At 32.4% G+C, this 17,954-nt stretch overlaps 3 protein-coding genes across 4 annotated transcripts; 2 read left to right on the top strand and 1 right to left on the bottom strand.

Moving 5' to 3' along the window:
• Positions 1–1,405: 1,405 nt before the first annotated feature.
• LOC108840442 (nicotianamine synthase 2) lies at positions 1,406–2,638 on the bottom strand. The gene has a single exon (XM_018613269.2). It carries the CDS (start codon positions 2,578–2,580, stop codon positions 1,618–1,620), a length of 963 nt encoding a protein of 320 aa, XP_018468771.1. The 5' UTR covers positions 2,581–2,638; the 3' UTR covers positions 1,406–1,617.
• A 10,564-nt stretch (positions 2,639–13,202) lies between these two features.
• LOC108841067 (major oleosin NAP-II) lies at positions 13,203–13,795 on the top strand. The gene has a single exon (XM_018613849.2). The coding sequence runs from the start codon at positions 13,268–13,270 to the stop codon at positions 13,661–13,663; it is 396 nt and encodes a 131-aa protein (XP_018469351.1). The 5' UTR covers positions 13,203–13,267; the 3' UTR covers positions 13,664–13,795.
• A 2,240-nt stretch (positions 13,796–16,035) lies between these two features.
• Positions 16,036–17,954, top strand: LOC108841013 (transcription factor MYB80). Of its 2 annotated transcripts, none has more exons than XM_018613804.2 (3): positions 16,036–16,339; positions 16,541–16,662; positions 17,097–17,954. In XM_018613804.2, exons 1-3 carry the CDS (start codon positions 16,301–16,303, stop codon positions 17,812–17,814), a joined length of 879 nt encoding a protein of 292 aa, XP_018469306.1. In that variant the 5' UTR covers positions 16,036–16,300; the 3' UTR covers positions 17,815–17,954. The 2 variants fall into 2 exon arrangements, with proteins under 2 accessions (XP_018469306.1, XP_018469305.1); XM_018613803.2 differs by having other exon boundaries at positions 16,533–16,662; positions 17,097–17,951.

Genomic DNA, 17,954 nt, shown 5'->3' with positions numbered 1-17,954 from the left:
GTCTTTTGCATGACCGTCTAAAAACTCTTATGTTCAACATATTTAATTTTAAGCGAGTCTATTAGATCTCAAAGTATGTTTTGGTTAATTAACCTCAAAATCTCAACTAAAAGGTAATTTTCAAATGGTTTGAACCGTTTGGCCGTCACTGGGAGCATGAAATCAAAAGAATTATGTATTTATACCATTTGCATTGTATCTCTCCTATTCTTTTTTATTATTTTGTCGACTTTGTATCTCTCCTGTTTGTTTGGTTATTAATTTCTTGTAAAGTGGAGTATAAAGGGAAAGCTTTTTAGGTTGCGCCAGGGTGGGTTATCGAGTTCAATCGGTCGGATCAATAATTTATATATTCTTATAAGAAAATACAAGATATATATTCAACTATCTCAATTTTCAATTCAAAATTATTAAAATTAAAAATTACTTTGCGTTTTTATATATACAAATCCTTTTAAAATATGTTCTTGCATATTTGGCATTAACTAATTTTGTTTAGGATTTGATTATATCCGTTATATTCAATGTATACCGGATTTAAGGAGACACCAAGAACTTGTAAGAGGGTTTGTGAAGAGTGCAAGAGTGCTGGTGAAAGACGAAGACGGTAGAGGAGAGAATAGAGATCCATGTGGTTTAGTGAGTAGAAGCTAAGACTCTGGTGATAAAGAAGATTTAGATTTAATCATTGAGATGGAGTTTTGCTTAAATCACTATCCTACTGGCTATCCCAATAAAAGAGAAGTGGAGGTTACAGTTACTCCAGCTCCTCTTGTTGGAAAATCATCTATTTTCATGTTTCAGGAACAGTTCTTATCAGTAGTTATTCGTTATTGGCATTTGTGATGTTTGATGTTTTCCACATGTTTTCTTTTTTCTTTTTCTCTTTTATGTTTTCCACATGTTTAGTACTATTTCTTTTCACCCAATTAGAGTCATCAGTTTGCAGGGTTTCTTAGATTTGAAACCAGCGTCCAATTATATTACTGTAGAGGATATTTATAACATAATTCATCCTCGGTAATGTCCTTGTGTTACGATAGAATCTGGACTAAAGAATAATACAAAACACATTAATCAATGTTTAAAATCTTGTGAGATTTTGAGTCGTTACAAAAGTCAAGATGTGCCCTAACTATGTTTTATATTGCTAAACCAACGTACAAACATTTTCTTATTTTTCCAAAATCTGGTAATGGTTTTTTCAAATACAAATAAAAAGTATCTGGTTGGCTAGAAAGTAGACCTTTTTAACATTGTTGTTGCTCGACAATCATATTGATCAGTGTAACGAATCTTCTACCATCATTAATTCATTTATAAGTGTGTATTTTATGTCTGATTAGCGAATATAACAATTAATTTTTCATTCTTACAAATAAAACCTTCATGATTTATCAATATATGGGGATTTTCAAGTTCATGTTTTATTGATCGAAATAATTAAAAGTAAAAACAACAAGGGTTCTGTGACTTCACACTGATACGACGACCAAAGAACTCACAAAAATTATTATGTTTAACAAACATGTCACCCACATCATAAACAGATAAACACAAAATTTAAAAGAGCAAAAATATAATGCATACCTCTATAGAAAGAGTTGTGTTATGTATTTATTCAATGGCACTAAACTCCTCGATCATATTCTTCTTCATGCCTCGACTGTTCATTATGGCGTGGATCTTGGAGCAATTACAAGGCATAATCACACACCTTTCGATCTGGCTGCTACCAGCTTCACTCGAACCACCAAGCTTACGTGCGACCACCACCGAGTTAACCACATCATCTGACGGATGATAAATGGTCAACACTTCAAACCCTTTAAGATCACAAGAGTCAACGATTGGATACAAGAAAGCTCTAAGACCATGAGCACTCCTTAGCATCAGCACAGCTCCAGGAGCCATATGCTTCTCCAAATGCTCAATAGCTTTGACTTTTGACTCTTTATCCATCCCAACAAGAGCCGCCAAGAAAACGACGTCGTACTGGTCTAACCCTTCCTTGGCGTTTAACACATCAGTCGTGTGGAAGATCATGCGTTCCGAGAGGTCTGGATCGCGAGAAACGAGGCTTGAAGCGAGTGTGTTAGCCTGTGAGTCGATGTCGAAGTTGTGGATCGTTGTGTTGGGAAGGTGAAACTTGGCCAAGACGATGGATGTAAGTGGCATCGGACCGGAGCCGATAAAAGCGATTTTTGTAGGGACATGGCTTGTGTGTTGAGCTAGGAGATCGAATTCGAGTTTGCTTAGTTTGAGGTAGTTGTTGTAATAAGGAAAGATGTGTAAATGGTTAAGTGGGTTGTCTTCAAACGAGCCTATGATTGTGGAGAAGTGTTGCTCCAGGTATCCTTCGGCTTCACCACAAAGCTTGATGAGATGAGATCTCATGTCTTTGACTTTTTCATCGTGTAATTTTGTGACATCGATGTCTGTGTCCGTTGGCAAGCACGTGGAGACAAGTTGTCCGAACAAAGTGTCGACATTCTTGGATGGTTTTAGACTCTCGAGGTTTGAGATTTGGCTATATAAGTCCATGATTTGCTTCACAACGAGGTTGTTTTCGCAAGCCATGTCGACACTATGAAGAGAGATAGAGCTAGGTTTAGTAAAGTAATGCTTTCAAGACTCAGAAAAAGCTGGTGTTGTGGCCTTAACCCTCACAAGGGGTCGTTATTTATTGACACTTGTAGGGTCCATTCTCAGCTAATTTTTGTTATTTATTTATTTGATTTGATTCATATTATACGTTGTAAATACTCTTTTTTTGACAAAAACCGTTGTAAATACTTACTTTAAAAGTATATGAATATCGATTCAAAATCATATTTTATACGAGAAGCTTAAATACTAATATAGTTCAGCTCTACTAAAATATACAAAGGCTATAGTAATAGATTAATTTAACTATCCAAATTATGAACATATATACATTATACTCAATAACATTCTAGTTAGTAGTACTAGAAAATTTCTAAGTCAGCACATAAATCTGTAGAAAATGTGCGCTAACCCTAAGCAACCTATGCTTTTCAATAAATGATATATTTAAATGAATAAGCCCAACGCAAAATAATTGTTAATACTAATAATAATTAAATTGGGTTACACACTTGCACTAAAGTGTATACAAATTGCATCAGTGATGTGTGCGTTTACGTATATGCTTGCGATCGTATATATTTTAATCTCAATGTTAAAAATGAAAGGAATCAAAAGGAAAATACTACGATCTTTTTTAATGCGTGCCAGTGTGTCCGTCGTATGGTTAGAGTTGGTAAATTAGGCATGTCTCGTAACATTGTTAAATCGATACGAATATGTACCATATAGTTTCTATATTATATAAAAACTAATATGATCTAGTTGGATTTCATATTATATATCGTTGAATTATGCAGTCAACTGAGCATTGGATTCCGTTCACTCATCTGCTTTCTTGGGAATAAATCTCAATCCTTTTGGGGTTCACTCAGCCAATTCAAATTTTCTGAGTGTGTGACATATACACATAACTTTTTCCAAGAACAAATTGCCTTGAACTGGAATCTGGTGAATTCAAATAGTAATACATGTTTAATATTCAATATACATCAAAGCAGACAGATACCATTTAGTTAAAACCTCAGGGTTAGGTTCAGACTTGATATGAAAAAAAAATGTAAGAATAGTCATTCGGAAAGGAAAGAATTACGTACCATTCTAATAGAATTTCTACTTTAGTAATTAAGTTTATTATTTTCTATTATTACTTTTTTTTTATCTTATTATATAAAGTTTGGTTTTTCAAATTACTAATTAACATGATCGCGACACATGTCAATTATATATTCAAGATTGTGACATGTGTTAATTCATCTCATAATTATACGCTACATTGTCAAAAATCACTACAACTACATAACTTCAGGTTTTTAAAATATAACGGAAATAGTGTTCTACAAAATATTATATATATCAAGAAGTTTACAATAATATATGATATACAGAAAAAAATTTAAAGTCACACCATAGATGATAAAATAATCAAATTTTATATTTTATCTAGCTATATTTGATATTTAGCTGACTATCAATAATATGATTGGTGTTGTGTAACATTCATATTTTGAATTATGTTATTTTTAGTTTTTATTAAAACAATATAAATATATAGAGAGTTCATACTTCTATATGTTTCAATTAACTACAACTAATATTATTTTGAAAAATAAATAAAATTGAAGTATTTGTTAAAAAAACTAATATACTATTTAAAACACCGTGATTATTGAAATAGAAATATTAATCAAAATTTATGAAAGAAAATAGATTATTATTACTAAAATAAGTCATCAACATATACTGAAAAATCTAAGAGCTAATGTAAAAAATATTTTTATTCTTTTTATATATTCATGAAATTAAAATATCAAATTAAACTCGTGCAACGTACGGATCCATATCTAGTTTTCAATATTCTATGGTTCTCCATCACTACCAATCAAAATTTTTAATTAAAAAGAAAACCAATTCAGTTTCCTTTTTTGTCATTGAACTTGCAATTCTGTCATGACAAAACATATATACAGTTTTGTAATTCTGTTGAACTTTTTGATTGTTAAAAACAGGTAAAATTACAAAATCCAATAAGGATAACTAACGGAACAGAAAAATATGATTTCGAAACATGTTTTAACACTGAATTGTTCTGAAATTATGTAAATGCATATGCTAAAAATTATGACTATCAATACAATTAAAACAACAGACTGATTTTTGACATCTCCATAGACTTTAAAATATTTACATGAGTGTCATTACCTTTTAATTTTAATAAATAAAATGTTAATTATTATAACCAACTATCTATTTTCCTAAAATATCTCACCTAATCATAATTCTTACTATATCTATCATTTTGATATTTTAATCATAATAACATTTGAAAATAACGTTTTGTATTATCACTTTATCATATATGAATAATATACTAATATATGATTTCAAGTAAGGGCTGGTTAAACGATTCATATATCTGTACATTTCTAATTTCCTCTTCCTCTTTACTATATAGTATAATAATCATATTATATATAAACATTCCCATTAAAATCCTACATCATATACTATATTTTTAATCGTCTAAAGTTTATTAGATATTTGAAAATTATTGTAACTGTCATATCTATTGATTCAACCAGTGGTTTAACCGGTAATCGGACTCTGGGGTTTAATGATTATTACGGGTTTTATTGGGCTTTTAAATATCAAGACTTAAAAATTCATAAATATTTATATATGTTGTGTGAATAATAAAATTAAATTTCAAATCCAAAATAAAGCCAAAAGTAAAAAATTATTAGGTAATTGTCGATAACAAAACTAAAAAAACTAACTTCTTTATTAAAAATTATACAAAACAGTTTTAAAAGACATAATTAAAAACAATAAAAGTTATATATTGCTTCAACCGGTAACCGGTTCTAGGTTTTAGTATTTTTCGCGGGTTTTATATGGTTTTTAAATACTGTTTTTTCACAAAACTCAAACCGAATTTATCTTGGATCACCGAGTTTATCGATTCAATCCAAATCGGGTTTCAACATACTGAGTATGAAACTTTGATTTTTGGATCAACTCCGAGTCGGATTTTTTGGATATGAACATTCTTGACTAATTAGGTTAGATAATTTCCAAAAAATATAATATGTTGCAAATTATAGGAATAAAGTTTAAAATAGTTTCTAAAATGCATATGACACAAGTATATAGTTATACAACATGACATATTTAATATAGTTACCAAAAATTATATTAAATTAATATTAATATTAATTATAAATATAATTACAAAAACACAAATATAAAAATTAAGTTTTCAGAAAGAAACTAAAACAAAAATTATACCTGCTCTTTAGAATGGCGGGTCATTATCTAGTTATCTTTTATATATGTAGCAGGGAATTAGGGTTTACGAAAAAAATGGTTTACAACTGATTGATGTTGCTTATACTGTTATACATTTATTAATGGTACTGCCTCTTGCATAAAACGAAGGGCCCTAAATGAGTGGCCAATATACACAACGTCTACAAGACCACGATATAGGTTACACGATACTTTAAAAGAAAGAAGCGATTTTGTATTCATATTTCAAAATCAACCCATCTAATACTATAGTAAATTTGCTTTCTTGTATGGTGACTGTGCTGAATATATTAAATGTGAACATGGTCTTGTTGATGAGTTTGAGTGCGACGTAATTATTTAGAAAGCACTACAAAAAAATTCGGTATTAGTAGCACACGAAAAACATTACTATAAAGTTTTCATAGTGTTTTTATAAATGCTCTGACAATGTTTAATTGTGAAAGATCTTTATAATTGATAGCCGCAATTATAAAAGACCCTCATATATCATAAAATTTTCCGTATGTTATGATAAATAGACCTATTGTAGTATTAATCGTGAACTATAAATTAGCTTTTTATAGCTTTTAATTTGTGTTATGATATTCTTTTTTATAGCTTTTTACTGTTGTAAAATATTTTATATTGACATAGATATAATAATGATATAATTAAAATAAACTAACTAAATTAAATTATTAAAATTTAATTAATTAAAAAGTAAATAATTAAACTAAATCAAAAATAAATTCACAATTAAAAATTTAAATTTATTTATTAATTTTAATCAGCATACAAATAACTAAAGAACACATTAAACCAAAACAAATTAAAAACATTAAACCAAAACCTATAAATCAATAACTAATCCTAAGCTGCCTCCATCCATCATCAAGCTCTTAGGTTTCCGGCGTCTTCTCCGCCTCCTCCGTTCACGACCACCACTGCCTCCTCTGCTCACGACCACCTCTGCTCATGACCACCAACTTTGCTCACAAACGCCTCCATTACTCATGAAGTCTTCTATGGTCATGACCATAAGCTCTATCACCACCACCACTTTACCAAGAACACAAAAAAAAACAGATTCAAACCGGGGTTGCCACCACTACCATCAATCTTCTTTAACTAAGAGCAGATAAACAAACGAAATCAATATTTAAATCTAAGCAAGTTCAAACATAGAGGAAATCGATCTAAAACTCTACAAGTAGTATCAGAGAACCAGGTTGGATGCTAAGGGTAAGAGTTAGATCAGATCTGATAGGAGAGGAGGAGAGAGCTCTCATCTGTGATTGGATGTGACGCGATCATTGTGGTTTGAGGATTTCTTGCTTGTGTATTGTTGTGGTTGTTGCGACCATTTTGCAGTAAATCTCGAGATCTTTAAATTTCAAAATGGAACCAACTCACAAAAATTTTAGATGGAGAAGTTTGATGGCAAAGGAGACTTCGGGATGTGGAAGGTCAAGATGATGGGGCAGCTCGAGATCCAAGGCCTTCTTGCGGTTATTCTTGATGGCTTCACGGTTTATACCTCATATAAGCAAGAAGAATGTGAGAAACCTGTGATTGATCAAAATAAGTTCGCAAAGGACTTAAGAGCGAAAAGCTTACTTGGTACCTGCTTGAGCGACTCCATCTTAAGGAAATTCATGCACGAGCAGACTGATCTAGGCGTGTGGAAGTCCCTGGAAGCACTTTATCAGCTCAAGTCTCTTCCAAACAAAAGTGAGCTAGCTTGTCAGATATTGACCCAGAAGAAGTCTCTGCTCATCTCAGCCTAGTTAAACCTGCAAAAGGAAAAAGCCAAAGTCTCAGCTCAGTTGCTATCAGTGAAAATGAAACCCTGCGTTTCACAGCTCGTATGAATAAAGTTGTTATAACGGTCAGATTCAAACAACGAGAAAGGTAACACACGAGAGAGAGAGAGAGAGAGAGAGAGAGAGAGAGAGAGAGAGAGAGAGAGAGAGAGAGAGAGAGAGAGAGAGAGAGAGAGAGAGAGAGAGAGAGAGAGAGAGAGAGAGAGAGAGAGAGAGAGAGAGAGAGAGAGAGATGATCAAGATCGGAGAACGAGAGAGGAGAACACAAGTTAGCTTGAGATCGTGAGAGTGAAGCTCGACGGAGTTGCGGAGGCGGTACACGGTCAGATTACACCATTCCGACTGTAAATTTCCGGTTTCACGGAGGATACAATATAAGCAAGCTGAGGTTTTGTATAAAATTATGTTTTTTTAAGGATCACCATTGTTGTGATCTTGTAATCTTGAAACTGATAGTGAAGCAGTTGAGGGATTCTGATTCTCTACTCAGCGAACACCGGATGAACAAAATCTTTGTGCGTTGTTATTGTTTTTAATTTGCTCTCAGTTTCAAACCTGAAACAGTAAACAAATGAAATCAATAATCAACTCTAAACAAGTTTAAATACAGAGAAAATGATCTAAAACTCTACACTTCTCCAAGAAAAAGTGCAATATAAATTTGTCAAGTCAAAATTCTAATTTACATAGATTTGCAATTTACATAGATTTGCAATTTACAGAACAAATGTTCCATGAGTTCACTGCTAATCACAAAAGCTACTTAATAGTTATAAATTTAAGTTTTATTTCAGAATACAAGTTGTTTTCCATTTTTAAAGTACATATATTTTTTTATTTATTGGATATTTTATGACCATTAATCATCTAGAATTGTTTGCTATGAATATTTGAACTTGTAAATTAAATAATAATTTTCTAAAAATTAACAGTTTTCTTAGTTTTGTGATTTGGCTAAAAAAAACTTAGAAACAGGAAGAGCATGTATGTACACATCATAGTGTTTCCATTTTTCGATGTAAACAACGTCCCGTTTTCTTAGGTAACACCAAATACTATGTCGTTTTCCATATCTGGCCATTGTTAGAAGAGCCACAACAGCAAAACCAGAACCCGGGCCGGGTCGGTCGGATTTGCAGAAGGAGAACCATTTGCCGTCTTCTTTCTTCTTCCCCTGAATGCTGCTTAAGCCCTAGAGAGAGATCTCGAAGAGGTAACACACACCCAGTGTGTGTTCCAAATTATTTGGAGAGTCTCTTTTTAAAAATTTTATTTGGAACACATCATTTTAATTATGTAATTGTTTATGAATCAATTTTATTATTTAAAAAGGTGTATGTAAAACAATATATGATGTGTTTAGAGATAGGAGACGCTTTTAATGTAGATGCGTAACAGTTGTATTTATTTGACTTGTGATATAGAGGTAAGAGTAGAATAAAGTTGTTCTTTTGAAATAAATAAAAGTATCATGTAAAATATTTTATTGACATTGTGCATAATAATGTCTATAATCAGAAGAAAAGCAAAACTCAATGCTTCCTCCTTGATGTACTCGTATATCTGAAAAGATATGTATGTATTTCTTACCTGATGATTATTCGGTGTTCTATGAATTTACATAGAGGTTTCTTGTTGATGTTCTCAGCAAAAAAAATGATGGTGAAGAGGAGGAGAAGAAAGCGACGGAAGCTTAAGAGGAGGAGAAGACAGAAATCTACGGTAACGACAAGGAGGAGGAGAAGAAGTGGAGAAAGCTGGAGCAAGTGATGGAGGAGATGTATCCATGTGTTCACATGGGGAGTTTAGCTTCAGCGTCATTTAAGGTTATTTCTTTCTTATGCGAATCAAATGTAATGAACGATGATGATGGGAATTTTTATTTTCCAGTTTTTTTATCTTACTCAACTGTCAAAATGATAATATTTTATGGGAAGTTTAGCGTTAAAAATAAAAGAAATGTGATTTTTTCTTAAATTTCAGAGTACTTGAGATCATTTGATTTTAAATTTCAGAGTACTTTTCAAAGTCCAATTATTTTCAAAGTCCAATTATTGTGCATAATAATGTCTATAGTCAGAAGAAAAGCAAAACTCAATGCTTCCTCCTAGATGTACTCATATATCTGAAAATATATGTATGTATTTCTTATCTGATGATTATTAGGTGTTCTATGAATTTACATAGAGGTTTTTTGTTGATATTCTCAGCAAAAAAATGATGGTGGAGAGGATGAGAAGAAAGCGACGGAAGCTGAAGAGGAGGAGAAGAAAGCGGAGGAAGCTGAAGAGGAGGAAGCTCAAGAGGAGGAGAAGACAAAAATCTACGGTGACGACAAGGAGGAGGAGAAGAAGTGGAGAAAGCTGGAGCTAGTGATGGAGGAGATGTGTCTATTCACATGGGGAGTTTAGCTTCAGCGTCTTTTAGGTTATTTTTTTCTTATGCGAATCAAATTTAATGAACAATGATGATGGGAATTTTTATTTTCCAGTTTTTTTTATCTTACTCAACTGACAAAATGATAATATTTTATGGGAAGTTTAGCGCTAAAAATAAAAGAAAAAAAGATTTGGGTGTGATTTTTTCTTAAATTTCAGAGTACTTGAGATCATTTGATTTTAAATTTCAGAGTACTTTTCAAAGTCCAATTATTTTAAATATTTATTTTTTTCTTCTTCCTTCGTTTGTGAGAACGAGAGAGAGAAAAGACATTGTTGCAATACATACGTGGGCCAAGATTCAAAACATCAAATATTAAAAACAGTCAGTGTTTGACTCACATTGGTAACAAAATTACCGGTATGGAGGCGAACAGTGGAGATTCATCGTCAATCGTCCGTGAATTGAAGGAATTAAAGCTACAGAAGGCGGAACTTGAGCACCGTATCCCTTCTCTCAAAGCAAAGTTTCCATGAGACGGCGGCGCTTGAACGGTCTGTCGCCGTATCTAACGGTTGCTCTGTTCCGACGGAACACTGGGCTATCTTCTGATCAGATTTACCATTACAGTCGCCAATTGTTACTCCCTTCCTTTGGTGTTGAAGGTACTACTTTTCTCAATCCATATTGCATTGGATCGAAATGAGTGTTTTAGAAATTTGCAATAGATTGAGCTGAAAGTTGAAAATTTTGCATTGGGTTTTTCTTTTGTTTCACTTTGATTACATTTGTAAAATTTTAAACTTTCGAAGATATTTTCATTGATGTTTGAAGGAGGTCCGATCCGTGGGCATCCTTGAAGTATATATACAAGTTTGAACCTTTGTTTTTATAGAAAAATCAGAGTATTGTGTACTCTTTGCATATCGACATTTGTTCGATATATCTTGTTTGCTTATTTACTCTGGTATTAAGACTCTTTCTCAATCTGCTGACCGATTTAGTTCAATGTGTGTGCGTGTGTAAAGCTTCTCCTTTTCTTTTCCCACTTTATTCATGAGTCATAGTCAGAAGCATTGACATATGATTTGTACACATATGATCAGTTCTGAAGAGGAACAAAGAAGCAATCACTAACTTCCTCTTCTCATCTACCTGAAAACTCCATGTACGTCATCCCATCTCCGCTCAAAGTAATCACCTTTCATTCCCTCTTCACGTTCTAACTCGATTTCTAGCCTGACAAGATTTTTTCTTGTACTGGATTTGATCAAGAACCTCTCTTTGTAGGGTCCTAATGCTTCCTTGTCTAAAAAGATGTATACATAAGCTCAGAAAGTAAAGAGGGTTTTCAGGGCATCTTCAACTCGACTCTATTTTCTACACTAAACTCTATTATAGAGTAAAATCTTCTCCAACCCCACTCTATATTTCACTCTAAAACAATGTAACTCTATTTTTTATTCTATATTTGGAGTAACTCTATTTCTTACTCTATTATAGAGTGTAATTTTTTTATTTATACTTTAGTCCTTTTATTTTCCAATTTTTTATTTTGTAACTATTTATTTAATTTAATTATGCTAACAACTCATAATTATGTTTAATATATATATATATATATATATAAACATTTAAAATTTATTATTATTAGCCAAAGAAAACAAGCATTAAAATTAAAAATAATTTTATGATTAAGAAAACTCATTTCACAATCTGCATCGTTAATGATCATTTGTGAGAAAGATACACTAATGAGGATATTTAAATTAAAATGTATTATGCTATTAGTATACTGTAATGTACTTATTAATACAATAAATGTTTGATATAAATATATAATTTATGAAAACTTTGTGAAAAATAAAATGCAAGAGATCAATTTGTAAGTTTTGTAAGTAAAAGTTATTAGTCATAAAATTAGAAAAAAATATATTTAAAAGTATTTTTTAGTGTCAAATATAGAGTAAACCATCGGATAAAAACTCTACTCTATTTTAGAATAACACTATTATAGAGTGAAAACTACTCTAAAATAGTGCAAACAATTGGAGATGGTTTCAGCATGGTGGTACTAGGCGGAATCACCGGCTAACTCGGTCTGGTTTATCCATGGACTGATTGGAAGTTCACCAGCGAGTTTCCTCCTCTAACAGTTTGGGTGTTGCTTCCATTGCATTTCCTGTTTTTTGACGATTTTTTTTATCTTCAGTGTGAATATTTTAAGTTCATATATTGGATGGAGTATGCTCTTAGAATGTGGGGGCAGAGGATTGGGAATCATCTTTGTTTTTTACCCTTTTTCGTATTTTCAGGTTTATTTGCAGTTAGTGCTGGACAAGGTTTCATTGGTTGGTGAATGGTTAAAAGTGGTGCAGAGGTCAGCTTTTAGGAACTGTTCAAGTTAAGGTATGCCCATATCGTCTTGACCTCAGCTTTCGCCATATATTGTGGACTTTTCTAACCTCAGCTTTCACCTCCCGGTCCAGCTTTTAAAGCTTTGATTGGGAGCACCGTGGGCAGGGCCGTCTAACAGCACGTGCAAGTGTTGCGGTCGAACATGGTCCAAATCAATTTTTTTAAAAAAAATTAAGAATTTTTAAAAATAAATATATAAATTATGATAAAAACTTTAATTTTTCATACATTATACTGAATTTAGAGTTTATAATTTCAAAAATACATCAAATATATATAAATAAAGTTGTAATTTTTTTAAATTACTCGATTGCATTGTTAAATATACCGTTAATATTTTTCTGAACAGGGTCTATAAATAATTCGAGATGGCCCTGACCGTGGGAATAACTGCTGTTCAGGTGAATCACTCTTTTCTTTTCCTCATGAAACTAAAATCAAAATCATTGATGGGTTGTTGTTAACGGTGTCACTTAATCCACTGTATTCAGTTTAATCCAGTGTTTTTCATACTAACTCGGTTTGAAGCTACATTTGAATTCGGTTTTGGTTTAGACAGGTTATTTCAGTTCGGTTCAAATCCGTAAGCCTTGTGGATAACGTTTTAGGCGATTTGGGTTTTCAAGAATGAGATGTGTCACAAAGCTGTAGCTTATCAGCATCCACGTGTCAATACCCTACCCCCCCCCTTTCTTCTTATAGAGCCATGCTAAAAACTGCGAAGTTCTCTTGCTGAGACCACTACAGCTATGGAGAATCGTGAAGGAAGTAGAAGAGATATAGCCAGAATCGATGGAGAGGAAACAACTGGTTCTTCGGTAGTGTTTGCAACCGTAGCAGCCCTGGCAGTTGTCGTACCGCTTGTGGGTCTGATGAGTTTCAGCCTCGTCGCGACTATGACGGTGTTTCTTATCGTTTCTCCATTGATGGTGATATTTGCTCCGGTGTTGATGGCAACGGCGGCGATTCTTGTGGCGGCTATGGTGGGTGTTGGGGTGGCTGCAGTCATGTGGTTAGCAGGGATCGCCGCTTTGGTTTGTTGTGGACGAGAGATTGGTGTTGGAACAGGAGTGGCTGAGAGGATGGTTGAGTCGGTGGTAAGAGAGTTGGGTTACGGTCGGAGTCGTTACTTGCGATACAAGTGAGATGATGGCTCTGCTTCCTTTTCTCAGGGTTTACTTTTGTTCCTTTTTCAACGTTTCTTGATGTGTACTATTAATGTATTCCTTTCTGTCTCATGATTCATGAATTTGTTGAAGAATATGGTTGTGAATGAAGAGAAATAAACAGAGCAGGACGGCATCGGAAAGACAATAAGATCAATATAAAATTTTATTGCAACGGTTCAGTCGGATATAATAACAACAGCTTTGAGCCATTGTAATGCGATAATAAGATAATCTCCAATCCAACATTAAAGCTAAACTCTATTTTAGTATATTGTATAATGTACATTCAATTTTTTTTAATTCAACACTAAAATTCACCCTATTTTAGTACAAACACTACAATCTTTTTTTCTTTTTTTGACAACAAACACTACAATTTCATATCACATTTAGTTGTATATTATTTATTACACTAAACATTTATTATATATATATACAGTAATTTTTTTATAAATTAATAATGTTGAGAGTTAATATTTTATTAATTTATAGAGATTATTTTACAAAAAATCCCTTTTAGATTCTTTTTTATTTTAAAATATATTTTTCTAAAATAAAAATTATTAACTTATTATTTTATTGATTTGTATCAAATTTTGAACCGATCTAATTTGAGAAGGAGAAATTTATTAAGTTATACTCCTTCTATTTCAAATTATCTGTTGTTGTAGAGAAATTTTTTTTTTCAAAATAAGTGTCGTTTTCGGTTTTCAATGTAAAATTTATTGATAGTATTCTCTATTCTGTTTTTCTATTGATTGAAATAGAGTTAGGTACTTAGGTGTATTGGTAATAGTTTTTATTTTGAAAATATGTAAAATTAAATATTTTCCTAATATATGTACATAAACTCAGAACGACAACTAATATAAAATGGAGAGAATAGTACTTATTAATTTATCGAGTATTAATTTATAGAGTTTCTACTTTATATCAGACATTTGATTAATATTTTTGCATGCTTATATGTATTGTATTGTACTGTTACATATTTACTAGTTCTTTAGGGGACGTTCAGTAAAATTGAAATGATGCAAAAGAATTAGAATTGATCTCGATAAATTTATAAAGTTTTTACTGTATATCATACTTTTGATTAATATTTTTGTGTGCTTATATGTAATGTATTATGTGGTACTGTTACATATTAAAGAGTTCTTTTAGGGGACGTTTGATAAAATTGAAACAATGCAAAAAATAATTAGCATTGCACTTGCAGAGGAATAAGACACAAACAAAAATACACATTTACGAAAATCTAACATAACTCGGGTCCTAATTGACTAAAAAGTAAAATAATAATATAGTAAAATATAAAGATATATTTATTGTGAATATAAAATAAACATTATAATGGTTGGTTTATACTTATATAAAATATTTATAAGTATGAATTTATTAATATATAGTCTTAATGGGACCATATATTTACATAGGATTTTCTACAAAATGATTATCTTATTATTTTATCAATTTGTATTATATTCTGAAACAGTTAAATTTAGAACCAGAAAAATTTATTAATTTATGATATTTATTAATTTGACGAATATTAGTTTATAGAATTTCTACCGAAACACAAAGCTTTGATGCATATGTTCTAGCTGAGTAATGAGTATCAGAGGCTCACAGCTAATAAAATAACTACAAAATGTAAAACAGAAAATAGAAGAAAGATAAGAAAAATGAACACATGGATATCTCATTTTTATTCACGATATGAACCCCCAGGATATGATTTTCTATTCTTCAGAAATTATTCAGTCATAAATGACTTTTGTCTCTTAAAAGTTTGAAATCTAATCGTTTAATCAAAAGTTTATTAAAATAAAGTTCAAAATAAAAAGTTTATTAAAATTATAATATTTGACTACTTCAGTCATGTTACTTGAGAACCTCGTCTGTCCAATGGACAGTTCGTAAGTGCCGACAAAAAGGAAACGGTACTTGTCTTGAGATTATCTGTGTTTCCACAAATGCTCATTAATGCACACGTACGCCCTCTCGAGATGTTCTCCGTACATCACGATGATATTCTCGTACAAAAAAGGAAAAAGGTTTGTAAGGCATCCGTGGTAGTTATATAGATCTATAAAATTAGATAAATACGATGTGAAATTAAGAAAATAAAGAATGATGAAAATGGGATATACAAGGAGTTGACCAAGTGTAGAGTGGGTGACCTACCGGCCAAAGGGAATCACACGCTCTGTAGCGTTGAATTCTTTAAAGAGTTTAATCAATTCATGCAAATTTGATGCTAATTTCATCGTTTCGAATTTTTGTTTTAATTCTTTTATAAATATGCATACATTTTCTTTCATCAGTTTCAATTTAAAAGCCTCGATTACAAGAAAACAAAGAAATTAAAGTTTGGTAGTTTTAATTCTTTTGGGCAATCTTTGATTTATCTCTTTTTCATCTCTTAACCAAATTTTCTTTTGTTTCTTGTGGCTGAATTAACTAAAGACAAATCGATTTGTTCGAGAGATAAAAAAAAACTAGAAAGAAAGAGAAGAATGGGTAGGATTCCATGTTGTGAAAAGGATAATGTGAAGAGAGGACAATGGACTCCTGAAGAAGACAACAAATTGGCTTCTTACATTGCTCAACATGGTACTCGTAATTGGCGTCTCATCCCTAAAAACGCTGGTAAATTTAATTTACAATTCTTTGAAAAAATCACTTAATCAATTAGGATTAGTCTTCTAATTGAATATATGATAATCTATCACTGCTGAAACATTTCAAGACAAGCTTTTAAAAAACAAACAAATGTTTGTTAAGGTAAATATGAGGTTTGGTAATGTACATATAATGGGCCGGTGAAAACTTGTTTTCTTAGGATTGCAGAGATGTGGGAAGAGTTGTAGACTACGATGGACGAACTATTTGCGTCCTGACCTGAAACATGGACAGTTCTCTGACGCTGAAGAACATATCATTGTCAAGTTTCACTCTGTTCTTGGTAACAGGCATGACCTTCTTTATATACCATCTCTCCTTATGGTCTTAATATTTTCGTACGTTCCATTTTCTTGGATGCATAAAATAGCTGAGGACTAAATGGCATGTTTTATAAAAATCTATGGAATATTGATGCATGACAGGCTGTTTAAAAAATGAATGAATTTGTCTACATGTTTCTTGGAAAACAAGCAACTGAATACAAGATCTAGCTATATCGGGAAAATTGCCTTGTTATATAATTTTGATCTTTTGAGAAGTTTGTTGAAAATGAATTTGCTTCTTTTTAACATCTGTTTGACTCAGAAAAAAGTGGGAATTATTTCAGAGTATGGAGTTTGCTGATGGTATTATATGATTTAGTTAACATAATTTCAGAGGAACAAGAAACTGAATAAGACGTAAACGTTGCTTTAATTTTCTTCTGACCTATATGGTTCAGGTGGTCTTTGATTGCGGCGCAGCTACCTGGTCGAACAGACAACGATGTGAAAAACTATTGGAACACGAAGCTGAAGAAGAAGTTGTCGGGAATGGGAATAGATCCAGTTACTCACAAGCCTTTCTCGCACCTAATGGCAGAGATCACCACTACACTCAATCCTCCACAGGTCTCTCACCTCGCTGAAGCCGCACTCGGTTGTTTCAAGGACGAGATGCTTCACTTGCTCACCAAGAAACGTGTTGACCTGAACCAAATCAACTTCTCAAGCCCTAACCCTAACCATAATAACCCCAACAACTTTAACCAAACTGTTGATAACGAAGCTGGTAAGATGAAACTAGATGGCTTGGAGAATGGGAATGGGATAATGAAGCTATGGGACATGGGTAATGGATTCTCTTATGGATCATCTTCCTCGTCCTTTGGGAATGATGAAAGGAATGAGGGATCCGCGTCTCCTGCGGTTGCGGCGTGGAGGGGCCACGGTGGAATACGTACGTCAGTGGCTGAAACGGCGGCAGCGGAGGAGGAAGAGAGGAGGAAGCTGAAGGGAGAAGTGATGGATCAAGAGGAGATTGGATCTGAAGGAGGAAGAGGAGATGGAACGATGATGATGAGGAAACATCATGATCAACATCAACAACATGCGTTCAGTGTTGATGATAATGACTTGTGGGATTTACAAGCTGATGATCTCATTAATCATATGGTTTGATTTGTTTTAATAGATTTACTGTCATTTTCATTTTCGAACACATTGGTAGTTAACTTATGGTTATGGTTACGAGTCAATAGGATTTTTTTCTGGTTGGTTACAGATGCTAATAAGATTTACTTCTTTTTGTGACAACAAAT

This window comes from Raphanus sativus, chromosome 2, assembly GCF_000801105.2.
Source record: "Raphanus sativus cultivar WK10039 chromosome 2, ASM80110v3, whole genome shotgun sequence".
Classification (NCBI taxonomy): Eukaryota; Viridiplantae; Streptophyta; class Magnoliopsida; order Brassicales; family Brassicaceae; genus Raphanus; species Raphanus sativus.
Note: the sequence above shows the minus strand (reverse complement) of the source record. Positions and strands in the feature narration are given on the sequence as shown.